At 36.5% G+C, this 23,328-nt stretch overlaps 1 protein-coding gene across 9 annotated transcripts in view; it reads right to left on the reverse strand.

Moving 5' to 3' along the window:
* Positions 1–386: 386 nt before the first annotated feature.
* The window catches only part of IMMT (inner membrane mitochondrial protein), a 37,080-nt gene continuing 14,138 nt past the window's right edge, over positions 387–23,328 (reverse strand). Inside the window, exons 5-15 of one of the 9 annotated variants that reach the window (XM_039852355.1) lie at positions 21,211–21,315; positions 20,767–20,862; positions 17,784–17,920; positions 14,041–14,144; positions 12,705–12,840; positions 12,040–12,169; positions 8,031–8,045; positions 6,503–6,726; positions 3,995–4,126; positions 2,703–2,832; positions 387–1,324 (exon numbers count right to left, since the gene is read on the reverse strand). In XM_039852355.1, coding sequence (XP_039708289.1) covers positions 711–1,324; positions 2,703–2,832; positions 3,995–4,126; positions 6,503–6,726; positions 8,031–8,045; positions 12,040–12,169; positions 12,705–12,840; positions 14,041–14,144; positions 17,784–17,920; positions 20,767–20,862; positions 21,211–21,315 — 1,823 coding nt within the window. In that variant the 3' untranslated portion in view covers positions 387–710. The remainder of the gene's footprint in view (positions 1,325–2,702; positions 2,833–3,994; positions 4,127–6,502; positions 6,727–8,030; positions 8,046–12,039; positions 12,170–12,704; positions 12,841–14,040; positions 14,145–17,783; positions 17,921–20,766; positions 20,863–21,210; positions 21,316–23,328) is intronic. The other 8 variants (XM_039852356.1, XM_039852364.1, XM_039852360.1 and 5 more) reach the window with 8 other exon arrangements.

Raw genomic sequence — 23,328 nt, forward strand, 5'->3', positions numbered from 1 at the left:
ATCCCAAGTAGAAAGGGAAGCAGTGGTTCAAGAAACTCAGGTATATATGTGTGCATGTGTTTGTTAGGACCCAATATAAAGTATTTTTTCTTTAGTAGCAAGCAAAGTTTGCGATATTATTTCTAGTGCCTTTCAACCACTAGGGATACATATCTCCAGTTGTAAATATGTCTGGCATTTTGGCTTATAAATCTCTCTTGAGTTTGACCAGCAGGAATCAGTTCACCAGAACTGTCAGCGTCAAGACAAGCCTTGGACTTTTGGGACCCATTTCACAGCCTGGAAACCAAGTGCACAGGACTTCAACTTTTGCTGTTGCTGCTCCTTAAGGAAATTTTATAACACATTGAGCCAGAAAGGGCACCTTTTGAAAAGGAATAAGCTACTCAGTTTTCGTATTTTTGTTTTATTCAGTTTGCTCCAAGGGCAAAATCAATAATAGGGATCACAAACATTATTTTGACTGGCTCATAAGCCTGATCAGTAAAACCTGAAAAATGAAAAATGTTACACAAGTTGCAAAAAAGCACTCCGGGAGTTCAGTGACATGATAGCAAGTGGAAACACAAATGCAACAAGTGTTAACATTTAGAACAGTATTTGTACCTGTTCCTTTCTAGATAATTCAGGGACCCTGGTGCAAACCTTTCATGTATTACTGCGGATTTCCTTTGACAAGAAATAGGACTTTACAACATTCCTCCTAGGCCTTACTCCTGCTGCACTTGAGTGGTTCCTATTCCTACGGCACTGGCGTATGCTGTCAGGATTTCCACTATCTGTTTAGTTTCTAGGGTCATGCGGGCTTCCTTCAGCCAGTCCTGTGCCACTCGTCTGGACTCCCCTTTCAGCTGGTTGACAAATTTTGCGGCTAGCTCCAGATCACCATGCTCAATGCAATAGGAGGCATATGACAATAACTTAAATGTGTTTATATCCTCAGGGCGGAGTTCCACTGGTGGCTTCAGTTGCTGAGGCGGGAAGAGGAGCAGGGACTGCAAGTAGGAGAGGAAATACTGGTATAAGCTATTTCTGGTTTCGTCAATCATTGCTACCCTTCGGGCCAGTTTTTGGACAGCATAGAAACGGACTCTAAGTGTCTCCTCACTGTACACCCCACGGGTCAGGGACTCTGGAGGGATAGCGGAGGTTAAAGCTTGGGCAAATTCACTATCGGAACAGGTGGCTTTGATGGCCTCAACTGCACCACCCAGTGGAACAGTGGGCAGATCTGCAGATGCCGTCTTCATGCTGTACTTTAATGCCTCTACCGAGAGCCAGAGTTGGTGGGCTTTTCTGGCCTCCTCTTCAGCAACTGCATGACCTATAAAGAAAACAAAAGCAAAGAAAAACATTTTTCTTTTCACATGACTACACGTCTTACTTGTACATCCGGAGAACTGATATATCTTCAACAAGCTAAATCCACACATGTGAAATATGGGGCCAGAAAGTACCTTTTCCAACCCCCCTGCCCTGAGGTGTTCTTTTCTAGCTGGCTTCTTCATAGGAGGCAACAAGCCACAACATAACTGGATGAGGACCTTTTATCCTAAAGCCAGTGGAGAAAACAAGCAGGACTTAATGTGCACAAGCACAATTGAGTCTCCCTTCTGTCTTCCTGTGACATCTAGGACAATGCATGGCATCTAATTCAGATATTTATCTGCGGAAATGTCTGAGAAGGAAACATGATATTTAAATTAGGCTGAGACTTATGCTAAGGCCATCAGAAACTTCCTAAAAAGGGATGGGAGACTTCGAATAAATAATGGACTATTGGATCTTGAAACTTATCTTATTTTTATCTTTATCTGACAAAAAAGATTTCATAATATCCCAAACAAACCCATTTTATCTACATCCTCATTGTTAAGACATTTCCCTTTCAATGTGGCACATAGAGGCCTCAGCATATCTACTGTCCATTTGACTGAGTGGAATCAGCAAGTCACCTGCAGATAACCCCTCTGACTACAGACCTAGAGGCAGGTCAGCACAGCATGGAGCACAGCGTAGGACCACACTGACCTTCTGCTCCACTCAAGGCACATGAGACATAACCAAAGTGTGCTGAGTAAACTGCCTCATAAATGGTGATCTCTTGTCATATAAGAAGTAAAGCTTCGACTTATTTAGATTTAATTTTAATTTTAATTTTTAAAATTTTTTTCTCTCCTCTTTAATTTCCTCCTCCAACTTCTACCCTTGACCTATGGATGTTGCCGTTTCCCCTTAAGAACTGGATCTCTGAAGGCGGGGCATCTCCTCCCTGTGTGCACCTGGGGCCTCCTCGCTGCGTGCACCTGGGGCCAGGCGCCCCCGGGGCCTGGCTCCCTGTCCCATCCTCCCCCTGCCCCACCCCCGCCAGGGCCTGGCACTCTCTGGGACCTGTCACACCTGGGGTACGGTCCGGGGCTCCACCTGGGGCGTGAACCCAGGACCTTCTGCGTGTAAAGCAGACGTGCTAAAGACTACACTATAAAGCAACCCTTAAGATTTAATTTTTAAATTCTTTTAAATTTCCTCCCATGACTCTCTGTATTCCAAAATTACCTAACTTAGGGCTAATTTTCTAAGAAATGAATAAAATTTATTAGAGTGACTTCAGCATATTTATGCCTTAATGTCAATGCATGTATCCCATTATCCTCATTGGAAGCTGGATTAAATAAAATTATCTAAGAGGCCCACGTGCTCACTCTGAACAGCCTGTTCGATTCCTCTCAGTCTAGCATAGGCAGTGTTTATATCCAAAGTAAAGTTGTCAACTTGCTCTTGACTGAGCCGACGAAACTGTAGTTCTTGTTCAGCGAGTTTCTCAGACAGGTCCTGAAATAAAACATAGTGTACAGAAAACAAGATGCTACCTCAATGGACATGTAAGGACACTTAAGTCTTCCAGCAACTGCTACCGCCAAAAAAAAAGAGGGCCGTTAGAAGTTCAGAAAGAGTTCTCATGAAATACCTACATTATGTGTAAGGTTTGGAAATTTCCTAAAACTCATATTTAATGTGTAACTTTCTACAAATTTTACTAATGGAACCTAATATTGGAGGAAGCAGACTAACAGGAGAATAGAGAAGGCTATTAAAATGAGAAAATGCCAACTTTAGAAAGTAAAGTAACTGTACTACCATACAAACATAATAACTAGACTAAATTGTATCAATATCCTCTATTTAAGAGCTTATATATGCATCCACTTTTCTTAGAAAAACACCCATCAAATAGAATTTAAAATAAAATGCCTTTTCATATTGGCATAAGTTTCAATTTCCTGGAAGATTTCCTTATGTAGAAAACCTCATTTCCCTTTTGTGAGATGAAATAATAAATTAATATATTATAAATGACTTGCTGAGTAAAAACTAATTATGATTAAAGGTATCTTGATGATTTCCAAACTTAATGTTTCTGGGAAATTTCCTCAGATATAAATATCTAAAAACTACCATGTAATCCACAGGAGCTTGTAGGGATAAAGCAGTGTCAATTCTCACATTGCTCTATTTATTTTCTTAAAAAATAAGTACCACAGTCTCAGGTGTCCATTTTGTTTACATGTTTACTGTCTGTCTGTCTTGAGTACAACTGCATCCAAGCATATAGTAGGCACTGCCTGGCATTTCATAAATATCTATGCACTGACTGAATGGATTCATTCATTAACTACATGTGTCAAGTATTATTATCTGCATTTTTGAAACCCCGTGTACCAGCCCTTCATAAAGCTTTGAAAGCTCTAAATGACCAGGACAAAGATACAAAACACATCTTATCAGTAACACAGGGGCACCCCTTTATGTAAAAAGGAGCAATTCTGCAAATATATAAAAGCCTCACTCCACCAAGAGTAGGTACCATTAGAAACTTTTCCCTATTCTTCCATCTCCTCAGAGGAATGACACACAGAGCACATTAAAAGGAAAAGAGAGACTGTTACTAAAGGAAAGGGGAAAAGGAGGTTGATGCCTTCTAATGGGTCCTCACCTGTTCAAATTCATGTTTCAGTTCCTGTTCTTGTACCCTGAGAACATCTTGTAAGTGATCAGTGTGGGCAGCAGCCTGTCGGCGAAGCTGGGTTCTCATTTCACTCTCCATGGCATCTCTGACTTCCTCTACCTGCAAAACCAAACAGTAATGATTAGTTCCCAATTCTACACATACACTTTTAGAAAAAGAGAAAAAAACTAGTAACAATGATTATAGCAGCTTCCATGTCCTGATCCCCGATGATGCGTCATGCACACATACACATTCTTCTTATATGAATCAAAAAGCTGAACGCTGGAAGGTGAGTCAAACGAGGTCACACAGCTGTAGCAAAAATCAGATTTCAAACAAGGTCTCTCTGGCTCCAAAACTGTTTTTTCCTTATCACTAGGCTGCCTCCTATATAAAGCAAATAGGGTCATTTCCCAAATCCCAGATCACGGGGGAAAAAAATCACTACAAAGACTTGGGAAAAAAACAAGAGGGAAAAAAACGCAGAAAAAAATAAATAAAAAGACTTGAGATAAAACACTGCTTTACCGTAACCATCTGTGTGACCTTGGGGAAATTACCATTTCCATTTTCTCATCTATAAGCTGTTAAGAAAATTAATAAATATCTGGCAGGTGCTGAACACAATTTCTTCTAAATAAAGAAAACTGCTCTGAAACTGCTTATTTTAATATATAGATTCAACACAGACTAAATGAAACCAAAACTATGAAAAGCATATATAATGTCTTGCCTAACAATTAGCCATGGGTCATACTGCAAATTATTTAACACTGATTACCTGGAATTCATTAAGGTACTTATTCTCAGAAACAACATAATGAATGAATGAATCCACTCAGTCAGGGCATAAACATTTATGAAGTGCCAGCTCTGTGCCAGGCAGTGCCTATTATATGCTTGGATGCAGTGGTGCTCAAGACAGACAGACAGTAAACAAGTAAACAAAATGGACACCTCAGACTATAATACTTGTTTTTAAGAAAATAAATAGGACAATGTGAGAGAAAGTAATACAGAGGCTCTACTTTAGATTGAAGGGATAAGAAAGGAGGTGCTGAGGTGACATCCAAGCTTAGAACTAAGGTTTAAAGACAGGAATCAAAACAAATGTACCAGGCAGAGCAAAGACCCCAGGGCAAAAGATATATAGTCAAGGCACCAAATCACCACAAAAAAACAAAACAAAACCAAAACAAGATATCAGGTAAATAAGGGAAGTAAGGGAGGCCTGGCTCACAGCAAACAGGAATAAGCTCAAGAGGCCTTACTGGTATAGGTTAAGAATTTAAAAGATTTATATTAAATGCAGTGGGAACTCAGTGGAGGATCTTCAGCAGCCTTGTGTCTGATCAGAACGTTTTTCATAAGAACCATTTGTTTGTGTAAATAGATAAAGAAAGATGGGTATGAAAACATGGAACCTGTAAAGATAATACTCTGGACTAAGATGGTAGTAATGGAAAAAGAAAAGTGAACAGACATGGGACTTACTCCAGATGCAAAACTGATAGGATCTGTCAATGGACCGGATGTGAAAGTTGATGGAAGAAAAACTAAGCATGCTTTTTTACTTCAGCAACTGGGTAGATGGAGGTTTATTTAGAGAGAAACAAGTTGAGGGAGGGATTGGGAGACCAACTGGAGAAAATCAAGAAAATTGTTTTAAATATGCTGAGTTTGAGATGACTACTGAAAATCCAAGTGGAGATATCAAGTCGGCTGCTGGACGGGAAACTGAAGCCAACGCAGATGTCGGAGATAGCAATATAAATGTCTCAAGCGACAGATAATACTTACACTTCAAAGCCATAGGACTAGTTAAGAGCACTTGGAGACAGTTTAGATGGATAAGAGGTTTAGGAGTCCATGTCAGTGAGTGCCAGTATTTGAGAGGCTGAGCAAAGAGGGAAGCCAAGGAGTGGCCACAGCAGGTGGGAGAAAAGCCAGAACAATGTAGTCTTCTCACAGACAAGGGAAGGAAGAGTTTCAAGGAGGAGGGAGTGGTCGGCTTGTGCAGCCAAGAGGACATGAAGGTAGTATGAGAGTACTCAGGTTCCAGATCAGCTTACAGACACCTATAATGTATGATGTGCACAGAGAGAAGACTAAAGAGCTATTCCATCCATTCTTAACCACCAACTATTTAAAAACATTGGCAGAGAAAAATATACTCAGCATCCAACAGAGATTCTTTCAGCACTGCTTCAAGGGGCAGAAGCTCCCCTGGGAAAAGATAAGCTAGCTAATCCTGGATAACAGAAGCGTGTTACTTTCTTACACTTCTGCATCTGCTCTACATAAAAGAATTCCAGCAGATTAATCCTTCCCTAGATGTTCTGACTGGCACAAGGGCAAAAACACCATTCAAGAGGTAGGTTGACATGACTTCCATCTAGTCTTTTACAGTCGGTGACTGCTAGTATTATCTCTAAAAGTAGATAGTCCAGTCAGATTCACTTTATGTTAGGCTACTGTTCTCATTTCTTCTACCTTTCTGTCTTGTTCAGCCTGTATCTCACTCCTGTGATGTTCTAATGCTTTTGCCACTGCAGAGTCAAATGCCCGCTTTTCTTCCAGCTTTTGTTTTTCCAAGGCTAATGCAATGTGCTGCTTCTCCGTGGCTTTCTGTTCTGCTAGCTCTCTGTTTAGCTGGTCAATGCGACGATGTGCATGAGCAACCAGGGAGTTCAGATCATCAGGAGACAGCTTGTCAGCTAAAGAGAAACCACATTAAATTGTTAATCATTTTGCCAAAATTATACATCTACAATGTAACTTGTTTCAATTGTTATGGTGTTTTCAATCCCAAGCAAAGTAATTTTGGCAGGCCTTCAAGTATATTAATCAGTTCTTTTCCAGGTACCCAAATTAGTACTTCTAATCTGAACTAATTATAAATTGGCTTAATAACTCACTATAATTTTGCCTCTAAAAGACAGAGCTTACATATACAATCACATCTATGCATAACTATGATTAGTCATAACAGGTATCCAATTAAAGACTCTTTTCTGCTAAAACTCAAATCAAATTCTCAGACTTTTCCCTAATAAGAGTTTGTATACTTTTTCTTAAACAGATGATATTATCTAAGACAGTGATCCGCAACCAGAGTTGTCCATCAGAATCACCTGTAAAGCTTTTAAAAATACTCATGCCCAAAGATTCTGATTTGAAAGATTCTGATTCAACATTCTTTTCCTCCCAATTTCACACTCCAGGAGTGTTCTATTAGCGCAGTTTAAAAATTATGGCTCTAACAGCAAAATACAGCATGTGAGAAATACTATGATAAACGACTCTATTCTATAATAGATTGAAAAGCAAAAAACAAAGTAGGGGTTAAGGAATTTATTGACCAAATTCAACATGTGTAACTCCTTTGGATACTGATTTGAATAAAACAACTAAAAAAAAAAACAAACCTCATTCTATAAAATAATTGGGATATCTGAACACAGAATAGACATCTGATGACATTAAGGAATTATTAGTTTTAGGTATGATAATGGTATACTGATGTTTTAAAAAAAACATACTGAAAGTATTTACAAGTAATAGAGTATGATATCTGGAATCTGCTTCAAAATAAGCTGTGGGAATATATGAGACAAAACTAGTCATGTATTGAAAACTGCAGAAGATGGGTGATAGGTCGGTCCATAGGAGTACATTACAGTTCTTTTCCGACTTTTTAATGTTTGAAATTTTACAAAACAAACACTTAAATATATATTATATGTATGTATATACATCTACATATCATATATATAATATGTGTGCATATGTATATATAATATAGCTACGTCTACAAGTTTCCAATCACTTCGTAAAACATTTTTGTAGATGAGTGACGATGTGAAAAATATCCAAATCAGATTTATCACATACAACATAATTCCATTTTATCTTGTTTAGATGGTTTAACATATAAGAATCATAGGCAAAACAGAAAGATTTCAGTCTTTTAAGATTCAAAACAAAAGCCTTTAAACATAAAAGACAGATAATTACTCACCTAGGTCAGAAACAGCTACAAAGGAAAAGAAAAAGTTTGAAAAAAAAGAATATACATATTTCAGTTATCAATCATTAATAATAGGACTATCCAAAAGGAAACAAGAAGGAATGAGAAACCAGTAGAAAAAGCTTATTTTAATATTAGAAAGCAAACCAAGAGAGTTTTCCCCTAAAATTCAAAAAGATTGTAAAACAATATAAATCAAGGTAAATTCTAAGATTTAAAAAATAAGTCATTGATATTAAAAGTAGTTTTCATTTTCAGGGACTCATCTCTAACTATTTTTGCTAAAACAATCAACTTCGTTTTTACATAGAAACTAATTCTCATTTATCCTCTCCATTTGCATTAGTTCATAGAGTATTTCACTAAGACACAGTTCTCAGTACTACACTCCTACTAACATTTCAAATAACTAAGAAATTATATCTTTTTTTCTCTGGAAATGTGAAAACAGTGAACTCACACTAAATTTGCATTTAACCTGTACAAATTAAACTAAGAACCATGACCGCCTGATTCAACAATAGAGAAAAATAATATTTTGAATAGTTTGGATGATGCTTTCCGACACGGCTACTATTTGAACACCTGATGGGAGAGGGGAGCTGCCAGTCAGGATGAGCTTCTTAACATCCTGGGTATGACCCCTGGATCCAGTAAGTTCAGACAGGTATTTTTCATCCAAAATGGCTCTGAATTTCAACCACTTAATCTAGTATTAACCAGAGAAACAGGAATGTCCTAATGTTGAAGGAAAAACTAGCAAAGACGGACAAGATGAGAAATAATATGTCAGTCTCACCACGGCATATAAATATGGCTATAAATACTAGCCTATAAGCAATAAAGAAAAGGTGGCCTGGGAATACTGACAATTTATAACTTGCACACCATTCTCTCACCCTGGCAACAGCCACATGCACGTTTCCTAATGGCTCCTCCCCCTTCTCCACAGGGCTATCTGCTGAATATGGTGTTTATCATTCATTTTGTTATATTTTACATATGTATGCATCCTTAAACAATATATGGTTTTGTTTTCTATGTTCTTAAACTTCACGAGTGGTATTTTACTCTATGTATTCTTCTGCAACTTTTTTTGTTTTTCTTAACATCTATGTTTGAGAGATATAGTTCTGGTTCATTCATTTGCACTGCTATATGTGAAGTACACTGAGCTGTTTCTGATTTTTCTGCTCTTATGGTGCTGCTACGAACATTTTTACGAGTATCTTTTAAGTACCCATGCGAGTCTTCCTGACCACGTACCTGGCAGTTGAACCGTTGGATCAGGGAGTGTATATATCGTCAACTTCACTAGATACTATACCTCATGGTTCAACAAATCAATTGCTAAATGATTACATATAAGATTCATTCCTATTCTTCATGTTCACTGCTCCTGGCACACATACTAGGGTGGCCCATATCACTTCACCCTCAGATTACTCAAGCAGCTTTTAACTAGCTTCCTTGTCCCTAGGCATCCCTCCCTATACCTTCAACTCTCATAAAAATGTATTTTCCTCATCTTTACAATCACATCAAAAATTCCTCAAACACCTTAAAGGGGATCTTATACCACCAATACAAAGCAATCGGGCAGAGAACAGTGAGGGGTTAGTGGATAAGAATAAAATCCTGGCTCTATCCCCAAACCTGGGTGAATTAACTTGAGTCTCGGTTTTCTCATCTATAAAATGGACATAACAACAACACTTACCTCACAGGACTGTAATGAAATTTAAATAAGTTAATATGAATGAAGCACTTGGAATATTTATTATGTTCTGTTAGCTATTATTATGTTTGCTATTATTATGTTATTGTATTTGCTATTATGTTAGCTATTACTGTATGTTTGACACTGTGCTCAGCTATGAAAACAAAGAAAAAGTATTATACAAATGAATATCACCAGGAAATTTATAACTTAGGGAAATAAGACTAATAAGAGCAAAGTAACTGATAATACCAATCAGTACTAATGAGTTTGGAATAGGTCTTAAATGAGTTCAGATTTTAGCAGTGAGGATATATGTTAAGGATTGGGGTAATCATGGAGTACTTTATTATCACACAAGAAGTCAGTAACACTGGAGGAAAAACTGTGGCTGCAGGCAGGGGTAAAAGGCAAACTACACCAGATGCCATTTTTTCCTTTTCAATTTTTTTATTGTGTAAATAATCTATTTTAAAATTAATAAAATATTAAATGGAGATTGTGGGAGAAAGTAATTCAGAGATTGCATTGCACAGGACTTTCACTTTGTACGTGATACATTTCTTTAATGCTCGTTTTCCAAACTTGGCACTACTGACGATTTGGGCCAGATGATTATTTTTGTGAGGGGCCTGTGTACTGTAGGATGTTTAGCAGCATCCCTGGCCTCTACCCACTAGATGTCAGGTGTAAACCTCAAATAAAAACATCTCCAGACATTGCCAAATGTCCCTCTGCGGAGGTCAAAAATGCCTGGGTTGAGAACGAATACTTCAATGTTTTCATGTTTTATCAGTAGGCATTTTCAAAATCAGCAAAAGAATTTTTAAAAAGTTAAAAACTTCAAAGGCTAGCATGAGACAATTAGTAGGATTTAGCCTAGTGGGAAGACCAAAGACAAATATTTTAAGTGAGAAAATGCAAATTCCTAGGGATAGCACCCATAACTAACTCTCCACAGACAAAGGCTGTCCTGCCTTTTCAACCTTATTTCATTTAATTCAGCTGACCTAGACACTCCATTATCTACTAATGTCACATTTATGCCAAAGAGCTTATACCTAATGGATAGAGACACATAACAATTACAAAATCAAGTGAATAAGAATTTCAAAAGGATAAAATAAGATAATGTGGTACAGTGACTTGTGGAGGGGGGCAAGAGGAAAAGTCTCTGGGGTGACCTCAATGAAGCACAGCCCGTGAGAAATTCTGATGAGGGAAATGGTGCAGATGCCGTTTAAGCCTGCTCAAGGACAGTCTGTTCACACTGCCCTCTTTACTAGCTGCTAGTCAGTTTAAATGATGTGCAAACAAGAGTCACTGTTCCCAGACTGAACTGTCTTTCTGCACTTTATCCCCTCTTATAAATACTGCTTTTATTTTTTCTTTTGGCATGAGTCTGATATCTCCCTCTTAAGTGAATTAACTGCAGTCAAAAAAACTAACTAAATGTCTCAGTTATTTTTGACAGCCTTGACTTCACTTCTTGTTAAATCTCCCTGGCTGACCATTATACATATAAAATTCCTATACTGGTCTTTATTACCTTAGCTCCTTAGACCAGCTGTGGTGCCATGATGCAACCTTATCTTCAACCCAGAAAGGCCTGTAACACCAGTTCTTCAGATCCTACCTAATGTTCAGTTTCTAACAGACAATGGCATTTAAATAGTATTTTGATGTGTTAAGACTGGTAACCTCTTAATTCTTACCACCCTCACAGCACTTCAGGAAAATGAGACTATAATATGCAGTTACACTGTATATTGCTTAATCATCAAAGTTCCCTCAGTCTGAGCTATCTGCGAGGAGACAGCCACACAGCCAATTTCCTTTTCAGTGCAGTAACCCTGGGCGAGTTTACAACCACAGTGTTGTCACACAGCAGTCATAAGGTGTGCCTAAGTAATTCATTATGAATATTTTTAAAGTCCAACGGTTTTGAACAACTTTACATATATATAATATTCTAATACAATCAAGGTTATGTCACTCTCACTTAGATTCCAAAAAAAAAATTTTTTTGAGTAATAGAATGGAATCACGGATGATGGAATTAAACACTAGCTGGAACTTACGTCCACTACAGTTAAAACCATGAGAGTACTGTCACAGGTGTGTCACTTGTCATGGCTGTGACTGAAATAAAATGTTGAAAATATTTACTGTACACCAAGTGAGATATGCATGCCGGAGGGGTTTGGGCTAGATGAAGAGAGTTGAAGTAAGTTGTTAAAAACAAAAAGAGAAAAGTGCCAACACTTCAGTTGTACTTACTCATCCCTTTCCACCCTGGCAAGACTTCTGGAGTAATGCTGTCCAGTTCACGCTTAAAATCATCCCGGGCTTGGACCACCAGCTCATGATACTGAGACACGATCTTAGCCTCAGACTGAGCTGCTTCAACCTGAACAAATACAAGGGATATGTGGTTAAAGTGAGCAAAAAGTACCATACACACTCCAAAAAACAGAAGTTCCATTCATTTATTTATTGACATTTTGTTGGGAATATATAAACAACATAAAGAGAGAAATCTATTGCTCAGAAAAAGGAACATAAGCCTTGTCTTTGTTTCCTTCTAATTCTATTCAAATACCATGAGACAAGGCCTCTCCCAGCTTACTGTGCCCCATCCCTCTTTCTCTGGGTCACAGCCAACCAGTCATACAGATCACAAGTGCAGACAGAATATCTGCCACAAAATGAAAATTTTCATAAGTAATAATAACAAAAAATGTTATCTATTATAAAAAGTATCAACAATACTGAACAATCTACTTTGTGTCCAAGTCGAGTTTTTAAAATTAGTAACAATATTCTTTGCAAGGGAAAAGGGAGAGAGAGAGTAGGAATTTTATTTTCCTGAATTCTTAAAATCACTTGACTAAAGGGTTATATTTAAAAGTAAAAAATACTTGTAAAAGACCTAAAAAACACACCTTTTGTACCACATTATCCAGATCAACTATCATGTCATGAAGTTTTCCCTCTGCAGCACTTATATGAGATTTGGCCCCAGCAACCTCTTCTTTCTTTGCATTTTCAATTACACTTTTCATCTTCTCTAACTCTTCTCTGGAAACCAATAAAACAAAAACAAAGATTTAATAGTATTCCTTGTCAACTGTATTAAAGAGGTTGAAGTCAATATAACATATAATTATTTATAATCTTTTAAAAAAATATAATTTGAAAAACATTACTCAATAGGCAGAGAGGTTTTCCTAACAACTGAAAACACCTCAGTCAAAAGCTAGATTTACTACAGTGAACCGGAGAAGTGGTGTACAGGAAAAGACAGGCTTCGGGACCAGGTAGACTTGGATTTACCTCCCAGATCAGCTTTTCCTTTGCTGCACATGCTTGTATAATAGGGACTAGAGGCAATTCATAAGAAGTACCTGGCACAGGGCCTGCCACATGAATAAACAGCAGCTTTTGCAAGGATTAGGCTAACTCCCCTGCCAATGAGATAGCACATAAAGAAGGCAAAAGCAAGAGAGGAGACCAAAAAGCTCACTGAGCAAGTAGCTAGGTGTCGGGGAGCCCTTGCTATTCAGAATGTTTCACAAGTTGGATAGATTGTAGTCTGCCCACCACAAAACATAGGCTCAGAGGCATGACCCATGGTCTAGATGTGAGCATAATGTCTTAAATCTCCTAAAGAATATGTTCGTTTTATTAGAAGGCTTTCTTTTATCAATAATAAATATCTTAAGACAGCAATCTTAAATGACAAGTAACAATTCCACTATGTTGATGAGAGCGTATATTCCAAGGTAGGTTTCCATTCTCAGAGGATGACTTAGTACTTGGTTTGCTTGAGCTTAGTTTTAGCCAACTTCCAGGAATCAAGGTCAAAGTGGTATAAAACTAACCTATTATATATGACTACTTTGGTAGTTAAGGCAAAGAGATTGCAAGATATTCTAAATTCTGATAAAACTGCTTGAACCATTCAAGAAAAATCTTGAAATTAAGGCAGAATCTCAGGAAATCTGTAAAGATGTATCATGTAAGCAATAATCCAAAGAAAAACTGCTTGTTATGTAAGATTCCTATATAAGTTTCTGTCAAATTTATTTTTGTCTAATTATATTTTATTCCCTCTCTCACTTTTAAACCTGTGTTCTTGATACCAAAATAGATCAAGAACAGGTGAAGGGAGGAAAGGGTTTCTCTGCTTCCTCTTTTTATACAGACAGTACAAAGAACAACCAGCCCAAAGAAAGCCACCAGGAGGCCCTAATTACTTGTTAAAGTCCATGTAATTACTTGGCTTTGAGAAGAGCATCGGCAGCCTCATCCACTGCCTTTCTGCGTTCCTTCAATGCACCCTCCACAGTGCGCCACTGTGCTGACTTTTTTTCACCTGCAATCTGAACAAAAATTTTTAGTTACTAGATTTATTGGGGTGATTACTTCGCAAAGTATGTAAATGTCTAATCATTATGTTATACACCTGAAACAAATATAATATTGCAGGTCAACTGTTTTGTAAAATAATTCTTTAAAAATAAACAGAGCCAAATCCCATCACCGCCAAAAAAAATTTTAATTGTGTAAACAGGAATAACTGTTATTACTGTCATAGGATAGACCAACATGACCAAATGCAGAAACAAGTGACATTAAATTCAAAGGTAAATGTCATTATTCAGAGTAGGAACTCTTAATCTAAGGTTCATGGTTAGGCTCAAAGGTTTCCATGAACCATTTCTCATCAACTATCCCTGCCACCAAAACTGTAAAAGATTGTTTCTGTGCATGTGAGCATTTTATAAGAGATATTTTTATTAGACTCTCAAAAGGAGATATGAAACAGAAAAAATTAACTTTTCATGAATTTTGTTAATTAAATCATTTGTCAATGAGGCACTAGCACTTAAAAATTTCTTAACTGCAGGTCTATCTACCAAAATCATAGTTTAAAGTAGAATGCTTACACATTTGTATGGTCCTTACTCCTCTAAAACATTACCCTAAAGAATGAACCTCTGTAATTTGTAAGGTAAAAATCAAATAATGTCAATCCCCAAAGGTGAATTTTATAGAATGTAAAATATATATAAAACTTTCTCTTTATAACTCCTGAAGCAGGTCTAATGTGGATTTGCTCCAGCGTTGGAAATGATTGCCACTTCATACCAAAAAACAAAACAACAAGAACAAAACAAAAAACCCCACCTGCAACACTATAATTAACACTATAATCACACTCAGTGCAGCAAGACACTCACACTACGAGATGCAAGAACCCAGATCACCGAAGGCATAGAGTCCAGCTTCCATCCTCCCCACATTCCTCATCATATATACAATGAGTGGGATCTTGTCTGGAACTGTCTAAACTATTTTAAATTATTTTTAAATTAACTGTAACTTTTTTAAATGAATTTTTTCTCTCTTTCCTTTTGCCAAGTGCATATAAAGTGAATGTGTTCTGCTTAGATATGAAGCAAAAGCACCGTAAGGCTTATCTTGAAAGTATGCTGTGCTCGTACCCGGGAGGTGAACAGGAACATAGTAAATTATCAAAGAATAAAATAATTTTATCTAGGGAAAAAAGTGACTAAATTGGTTCAATAATTATATTTCAAATTACCAAGGAGGGCCACTGCAGGGGCTGCTGCACAGCCAGAACATGCCTGTCATCTTAGTAAGGTGTCCTGGGCCATGGATGTCTAACTTGTATCTTTCCTTGTGAGAAATACAAGTAGTTCTGCCTCTGCAGTCCCAGGCCTGCTGCTTTGGGAGGAGGGCTCAGCAAAAGCCACGCCTATGATTTTTTGGTCATTCAAAATCAATTCTCCATTATGTTCCCAAAGTCATCCAGAATGGTCTTATTTTAAAGGTATCTCTACTGTCAATCAGTAGTTTAAAGAATCAAAGTCCCTCAAGGCAGTGCTAACCTTGCCACTGTACCACAGTGGCAGCCTGAGGAAGCTTCTCAGAATACCATTTTAAATGCTTAGAGGATTACAAAGGAACTCATTTACACTGAAAGATGGTCATAAAAAATTATATTTTTTAAATTTTGTGCAACAGAAATTAAGACCTACTGGTAGGACTAATAAATATCCTAATTTAGAAGTAGTGATGAACATAAATGATATCTCAAGATTTTCAAGTACCATAAAGTGATATGAAAATACCTGTGCTTTCTATTATTGGTGACAAAGTTATGGGTACTAACGTTACTGCGGTTTGTTGCCAATATTCATAATTGAAGGAAAAGGTCTTGAGGGTAGGGAAAATGATGTTTTCCATCGAAGTCCAATAAGCCCCTAAAGTCTATCCACAGACCCAACTCTAGGTTTAAAAATCTCAGCTTTTAGAGGAAATACTTGGTATTTTCCTTCTATCTTTGTATCTCACTTTTTTATGTTCTATAAATTGTTGGGAAGTGACAAAGCAAATTAATTTTATAGTGTGAATAATGAAGTTGATGTTTCAGTGAATTGCCACCTTAGTCATCTTGCAAAATAAAATACATTTAGAAAGGATGTTAGTTTGGGCCATGTCAATATTTTGTCAAGTATAACAAATTTTCCAAGATTCTATAGTATGCTGTTAGAAGAACTTGGTATTGCATTAAGAAAACTCTTTATAACTCACTCAAAAAGACTTATAAATCACTTGTTAATGGCATATCTGGGTGCCAAAATGTGTCTCCCTTTGTTAAAGGTAGTCTTCCTTATACAGGTCCAAGGATAAGCTTCCACATAAAACAGACACCAGATTCCCCTACAATCCAGCCAAGTCCAATTGTTTCCAAACACTGCTTTGACAAAGTACTTTAGTGTGTACTATAGAGCCTATGTGCATATGCAGCTTCTTTATAGAAAACACAAAAGTTGGAATCCATTTGTACATTTCAAAACTTTTATTCATACATTTTTCTGATTATTTTATAATACTAGCTAATTCTCTCTAATGCAGTTAACTGCTACCACAAGGTGTTCTTTAGTTGTAAAATCTTGATTGCAGTAGATTTCATACTGTTTAACCCACATGCACTACAGGTTATGTGTTCACTGGGGAAGAGGAGCTACTCTCTCATACAGCCTTCCATCAAAGTAGTACCATGGATATTTAAAGCTTTTAATCAGTGTCCTGAAAGATATTGGTCTACTTGGGTTCAAATCCACCTTCCTAATATTATGCAACTTCCAGCCTTGCCACATCTATATAATTAAATATTATTAAATATTTTCTGTGTATTTTCCACTTTCCTGATTGAATTCTGATCTGAAATTAAAAATTTTCTTGGACTTTGAATCAAAAAGAATTTTAAGTTTTCAAAGTTTGTAGTTTCTGGCTGTTTACATCAAAGGTCTAATTTAACTCTTATGTGATGTATGATTATATGATTAAAACAATGTGAAGTGTTTAAATTTTTTAAAAACCACACAGTTATGGTGACTAACTTTACTGATCAGGCATGATCCTGATCCATGAAATTTATAGTTTATGTATTTTGTTCTTATAACAACTTGGTGTCAAGATATATTTTTATATACTGAATAACTGAATGTAATTATAAAGGAAAATTACTGAGTCCCGGCAGTACTTTTTTAATTCAATGTAATTAATTTATTCTCTGAAGTGTTCAATGTAAATTAAATAATCAGCATAAGCACGTAATATAGATGGTGTTTTAGGACATGGGATCTCTGTATTACTTCTTACAACTGCATGTCAATCTAAAAGTATCTCAAAATAAAGAGTTTATTTTTAAAAATGGTTGGTGATTTTAAAGCAAAAGTAGAAAGCAAACAACAAATACATTCAAGCACTATTAAGATATGAAAGCAAATCTGAACTAATTGTTGCACCATATCAGTGCTGAGATAAAACACCATATAACATTCATTAAAAAGAACATTTAAAAGTTTTTCTTATTTTTTTTTTAAGACAATTACTTTAGATTATCCTTGCTTAGTGAGAAAAAGCTCATGCTAGGAGGAAGAAATCAGTTTCTGAAATACTACATGTCTAATCACTCTTTGGCTCACCTCAGAATTGTCCATGGCCGCTTTTAGCATGCTGGCGTGTGCACTGACAGCCTGGACTGCCGCATTCTGAGCTATGATGGCCTGCTGAGTGATGGAGACAGTTTGGCTCAGAGCATCTTCTAAGCTCTTGGCTAGAGCTGAAATAAAAAGAATCATTAAATAACAGATCCCTCCCTCTAAATGTCTTTATTTTAAAATTTCACTCTTCTCCAACTGAGTTTTCTACTGCATTTCCCCAAAAGTGTTAAAACAACAAAAAACATACAGATTTACAGTTAGTTTCATTTAAAAGTACGATAAAATATTAATAATTACTGAATCTGAATGATGGATCTGTGGAGGTTCATTATACTATTTTGACACCTAAAAAAAAAAACCCACTTTTTATTTTGAAAAGAAAAAAACTGCTTAAAAAAGGCTAGCATTTACTTCAAATGAGAGGAACAAGGTTTAGAGCACTATAGCCCCTTTTACCTATTAGATGCTATAAATTCAGCATTACCATCAGCATTTTTTCATTTTAAATAATTGTATGGATCCCACAGAGAAAAAGAGGTACTAATTTTCATCTCCTCAGCAGGAAGGGATACTCATAGTAAGTTATCTATATTATCAAGCTATAAGAAGATAAGAGACAGACAAGAGAAAGAAAAAGACAAGCAAGATAACATGCAAACAAAAAAAAAAGAGAGAGAGAGGTTTGCTTAGAAATGGACAGTATTTTTCCACAAAGGATTCAAAAAATAGCAGAGAACAGTATTCAAGAGGCTGATCACATTTCAATATACTGCTTCAGGAATCAAAAAGAAACCTAATTTTTTTTTAAAGTAAAGCAAGGGATAATTTTAGATATAATATCAAAATGGAAAAAGAGTCATTTGAAGAAAGAAGGCCAATGAGATATCAGATACCAGATGACAAAAAAAAAGCGGGGGGTGGGGTGGGGTGGATGGTTGGGTGGAATATATTTGGCAGGTGAGATAAAAACAAAAAGGGATTTTGAGCAAAAAGAAGCATAAGCTAGAGATGGACAAATGGAATCTGACGAACCAAACACGGCACCTCTGCAACACAGATAAAAGGAGAAAACTAATACTAAGAAAATATCAAAACATATATATAAGATTGAAGTTCAAATGAAGACAAAAGGATATAAAGAGAGAAAGAGGCTACAGAGGAACATGCATAAATAATGGTGGGACATTCAAGCACAAATAATAGTTAAGCCACTTTACAGAGGCCCAAAGACCCCTGAAGATTGGGTTGCCAGCTGGAAGCCCTCTTCAGGGCTCTACTCACTGGCTTTGTGGGGGTTTTATTTGCCATTGAGTTGCATGAGTTGCATGTATAATTTAGATATTAACTCTGTATCAGATACATGGTTTGCAAATATTTTCTCCCATTCCATAGGTTTCCTTTTCATTTTGCTGTTTCTTTTGCTATACAGACCTTTTTTAGTTTGATGTAGTCAAACTTGCTGATTTTTGTGCTTTGATTCTTGATAAAATTTTTACATATACACACATATGCACGCACACATGTACACACACACACTTTTAAAGTAAAGTTTAGGAGAAAACTAAGACATACAAAATTCTGAAATTTTTCACTTTTCCCAAAACGAAAGATAAAGGAGCATGATAAAACAGGAGATATCGTCACCTTAAATTTACCACTTACTTCAAGGAGTCCATATGATAAAAGGAAAAAAGTGAAAAATAAAGAAAATATGAAAAGAAAAGAAAAAAGTGATCTTGATTTGTAGGAGAGAATTCAGGAAAAATTAAGATGTGGGAAAAAACAGAAATACTTCACTTATTTAGAAGTTATTTATTCAACATTCTCAACTATTTGTAACATGGCCACAAACTCAGGAGAATGTAAAAAAACAAACAAACAAAAAAACAAAATCCAAGCAGCCAAACAAATGCTCTACATCTATGTTCCTTCTGTCCCTTCTACCCTTTACACAATTCTAAAAAATTTGCCTCCTCTGAAGAGGGCAGAACCAACATGAGCAAGGAAACAGGTGACTCTTCATTTAATCTTCTAGCCAGAGGAGAATATAACAAAACCAAATCAAGGTTCAAATTTTGATTCCAACGAGCCACATTGACATACTGTGTATGTATATGCATTTACCAGCTGTCTTCATTTTCTACATCTTTCTACACTATGCAAACTCTTCCAACAAGATTGTGTAGTAAAGAATTCGCCTTTGCCCAAAGAAAAGATCTGGCCTTTACCCTGTTTAAGGCAGCAAGACAAACAGATATAAGTTGTGAGGAGACACAAAAAACAAAACCATAAACACCTTCCATAAGAATTTCAAACAAACGCCTGTCAGTCTAGCAAAAATTTACATGCCCACTACCTCCAGAGACATCATTATATTGCAACATGCAATATAGTACAATAAATTATGTTCCATGTGCCTTGTTAAAGACATAAAATATTTTTTTACAAATCTCTTTGTTTAGGCCCTCAAAACATTAAAATAGAAACTCAAGAAGAAATATGCTTCAGTTAGCTGGAAATCAGCAATGTGTAAAGCATTCCATCCCTCACCAATGTCAGGTAAGGGAGCTACTACAGTGACTGCGTAATAAACAAGTGTGTGAGCCACTCTGACTTGCACAAATAAATTGAAAGACTCTTAGGCAATTTGCAAACAAACAATTTCTGTTCACCAGACAATAAAACGTCTTCAGCACTAACCATAATAAAAACAAATGGAGAAAGGACATATATTATTTGGAATTTTCACCTACTATACACTAAGAACAACCTAGATGTAAATGAAGTCTAGATGGAAAGAACACAAATGATGAAATAAAGGTAGTGAATAGAGCGATGCCACTAAAGAAACAAAAGAACCAACAGATAGTTAGTTGATAGATGAGAAACTTGTGCCAATGGCTCAAGAAGAGAGCAACTGACAGAAATGACCCCAATGATTTAAGAAGCTGTCTGGTTTACATACACTCAAGTTTAACTTGTTCTTGCTTTTCCTGCTGTGCAAGGCGAGCGGCAACTTCTTCAGGTGGTCGCTCCCTTACAGAAGTTGAGGATGCTTTCTCTTGCAGCAAAAGTAAATAAGAGGAAATCAAGTTTCAGCACAGAATTTCAACAGCTCACAGGGATATAAAAATACCATCATTTGTATTTGCCAGCTATATCAACTGGGCATTTTTGTGATAAGGATTCTCAAACCACATTATCACTCAATAATTCCAACATAAAGAAATAGGGATCAGTTCTTAAATCCTTGCTTTCAAAGATTTATTCAGACTTTGAAATTTTTAAAATTCCCAAAGCAAGTCTTCAAACTGTAAAGGTGTATTTACATAGTGTGTAGGGGTTGTCTAGGCACTCAATAGTTCTGATGAACATACCATTTATAAAATCACAAATATAAGTAAACTACCTGAAGTTGCAGGCTTGGATTTTCCTTCATCAATTTGAGGGTGATCAATTTTTATAGATTCTTCATGCTGAACCACAGGGGCTGGAATCAACAGTGTATCACCTGCTGCAGAAATAATGTGAGGTGCCTCTGGGGTGCTATAAAGATATGTTACTCGTGGTAGTTATAGTTTCCTGGGTTAACAGAAACACACAGGAATCTACTACCACCACTCACTTCGTATCTGACTCCTCATAGACACAAATGCATGTGCTGCCACTATTCAAACACACAAATAGACGGGAGCACCATCCACCACATACACAAACCCACACAAGATGGACAACAGCTGGGAAGGCAAAAGGGAAAGGAGTCTTGTCAGCATCCACCTGCATTTTAACAATCACTATTCTCAGGCAAGGCTTCTAGTAACAGCACTAAGTGGTATTAAATATTAATATATGAGAAGTGCACATAAGATTTACATAATGTAGAAAAATATTTAAAAAGGAAAAAAAAGAGCCTGTAATGAAGAAGGCAGAAAAAGAAAGTAACCAAAAAAATCTTTTTTAACTGAAGAGTAGTAGAGATGAAAGAGGTGTGAGCAAGAACAGGATGACAATTTTAAACACAAAGAGAAGTTCACAGTGAAGAGACAGTGAGTTAGTGAAGAACAAAACTCAGTTAAAAAAATCATTTCATAGACATGAAAGAAAGAAAATCATTTCATAGACATGAAAGAAAGAAAATCAAGAGCTTGTAAATTATAAATAAGAGTGTTGATGGAAGAGAAAATGAATAATTCTAGTAGTGGAATAGAGGGGGGGAAGGCAACAAAATGGAGAAAAAAAATTTTAAATAAACTTAAGGTCCCATTTATCACAAAACCCATTATTAACTGGTCTCCCTCCTCTGCCATTGGTCCCTTATCTATTCTCCACAATAGTCAGTGATCTTATTGAAATAAAAGTCAGATAGCAACCTCTGGCTCAGACCTTCCCAAGGTCTTCCCATCCCACTCAGAATATTGAGCAAAATTCTTTTTTTTTTTTTAAAGCAAAATTCTTATGATGGCCTCCAAGGACTACCCCAACAGGCTCTCTGCTCCCTCTCTGACCTCATTTGCTACTGTCCTCCTCTTGTTCCACTCCAGCTTCATTTGCTTCTTGCTAGAAAATAGCAAGCCTTTCTTTGCACTAGCTGATCCCTCTGCCTGGGATGCATTTCCCCACTAGCGTTTTAAATGACTCGTTCTTTCATCATTTTGTAGTCTTTGCTCAAATGAAACCTTCCAGGTGAGACTTTCTTTACTCTATTTAAAATCATAATATTCCCTCCCACACTTATCACTGTCTGACATCCTATACCACTAAGGAATATTCCCCGAGTTTGTTTGTTTTTACTATTTTGTTCATTGCTATATCCCCAGTGCGTAGAATAATGCTGGGCACACAGTAGATAGTAAATATTTGCCCAATGGAAGAAAATCAAGTGATTTAATCAAGGACAGAAATGACTAAGGAGAAACATAAGAAATTCAAATGTGTTACTGAACAGGTTAGTTAGGTAAGTGCTGTAATCTAGGCAAAAAATATCTACAAACAGATCTAGACTAGATCAGACACTTTCATCACTAAGAAAGAGAAAGAGGAAAAATAGGCGGGAAAAGAGAATAAATCTTAAAATCTAAAGAGAGGAAAACGCTAGGAGTCAGGAAAAAATGTAAAAGAAAAAGTCTGTAGGCAAGACAATTCTTGCTGTTACCTCACTCAGCAGCTGTTAATAATAAAGCCCAATTCCGTATCCCTCTCCATCCAGCCCAATTCCGTATCCCTCTCCATCCCTAAAATGAGCCAAAATGGTAAGTGAAAATAATTCTTCCCCAAGATTAGAGCTAGGGACCAGAAGAGTCATTCATGAGGAAGGGCCGCCCTCTTAACCATGGGTACAAATACATTAAAACTATTTATTTACGTACAATTTTTTTGTGTTGTTTTAAATTTTATTAAGTTTATTGGGGTGACTTTGGTTAATAAAATTATTAGGTTCCAAGTATACAATTCTATAATACATCAAGTGTATGCTGCATTATGTGTTCACTACCCAAAGTCAAATAATTTTAAAAGAATGATTCTAGAT

The sequence above is a fragment of the Pteropus medius genome, unplaced genomic scaffold (assembly GCF_902729225.1).
Source record: "Pteropus medius unplaced genomic scaffold, Ma_sr-lr_union100, whole genome shotgun sequence".
NCBI lineage: Eukaryota > Metazoa > Chordata > Mammalia > Chiroptera > Pteropodidae > Pteropus > Pteropus medius.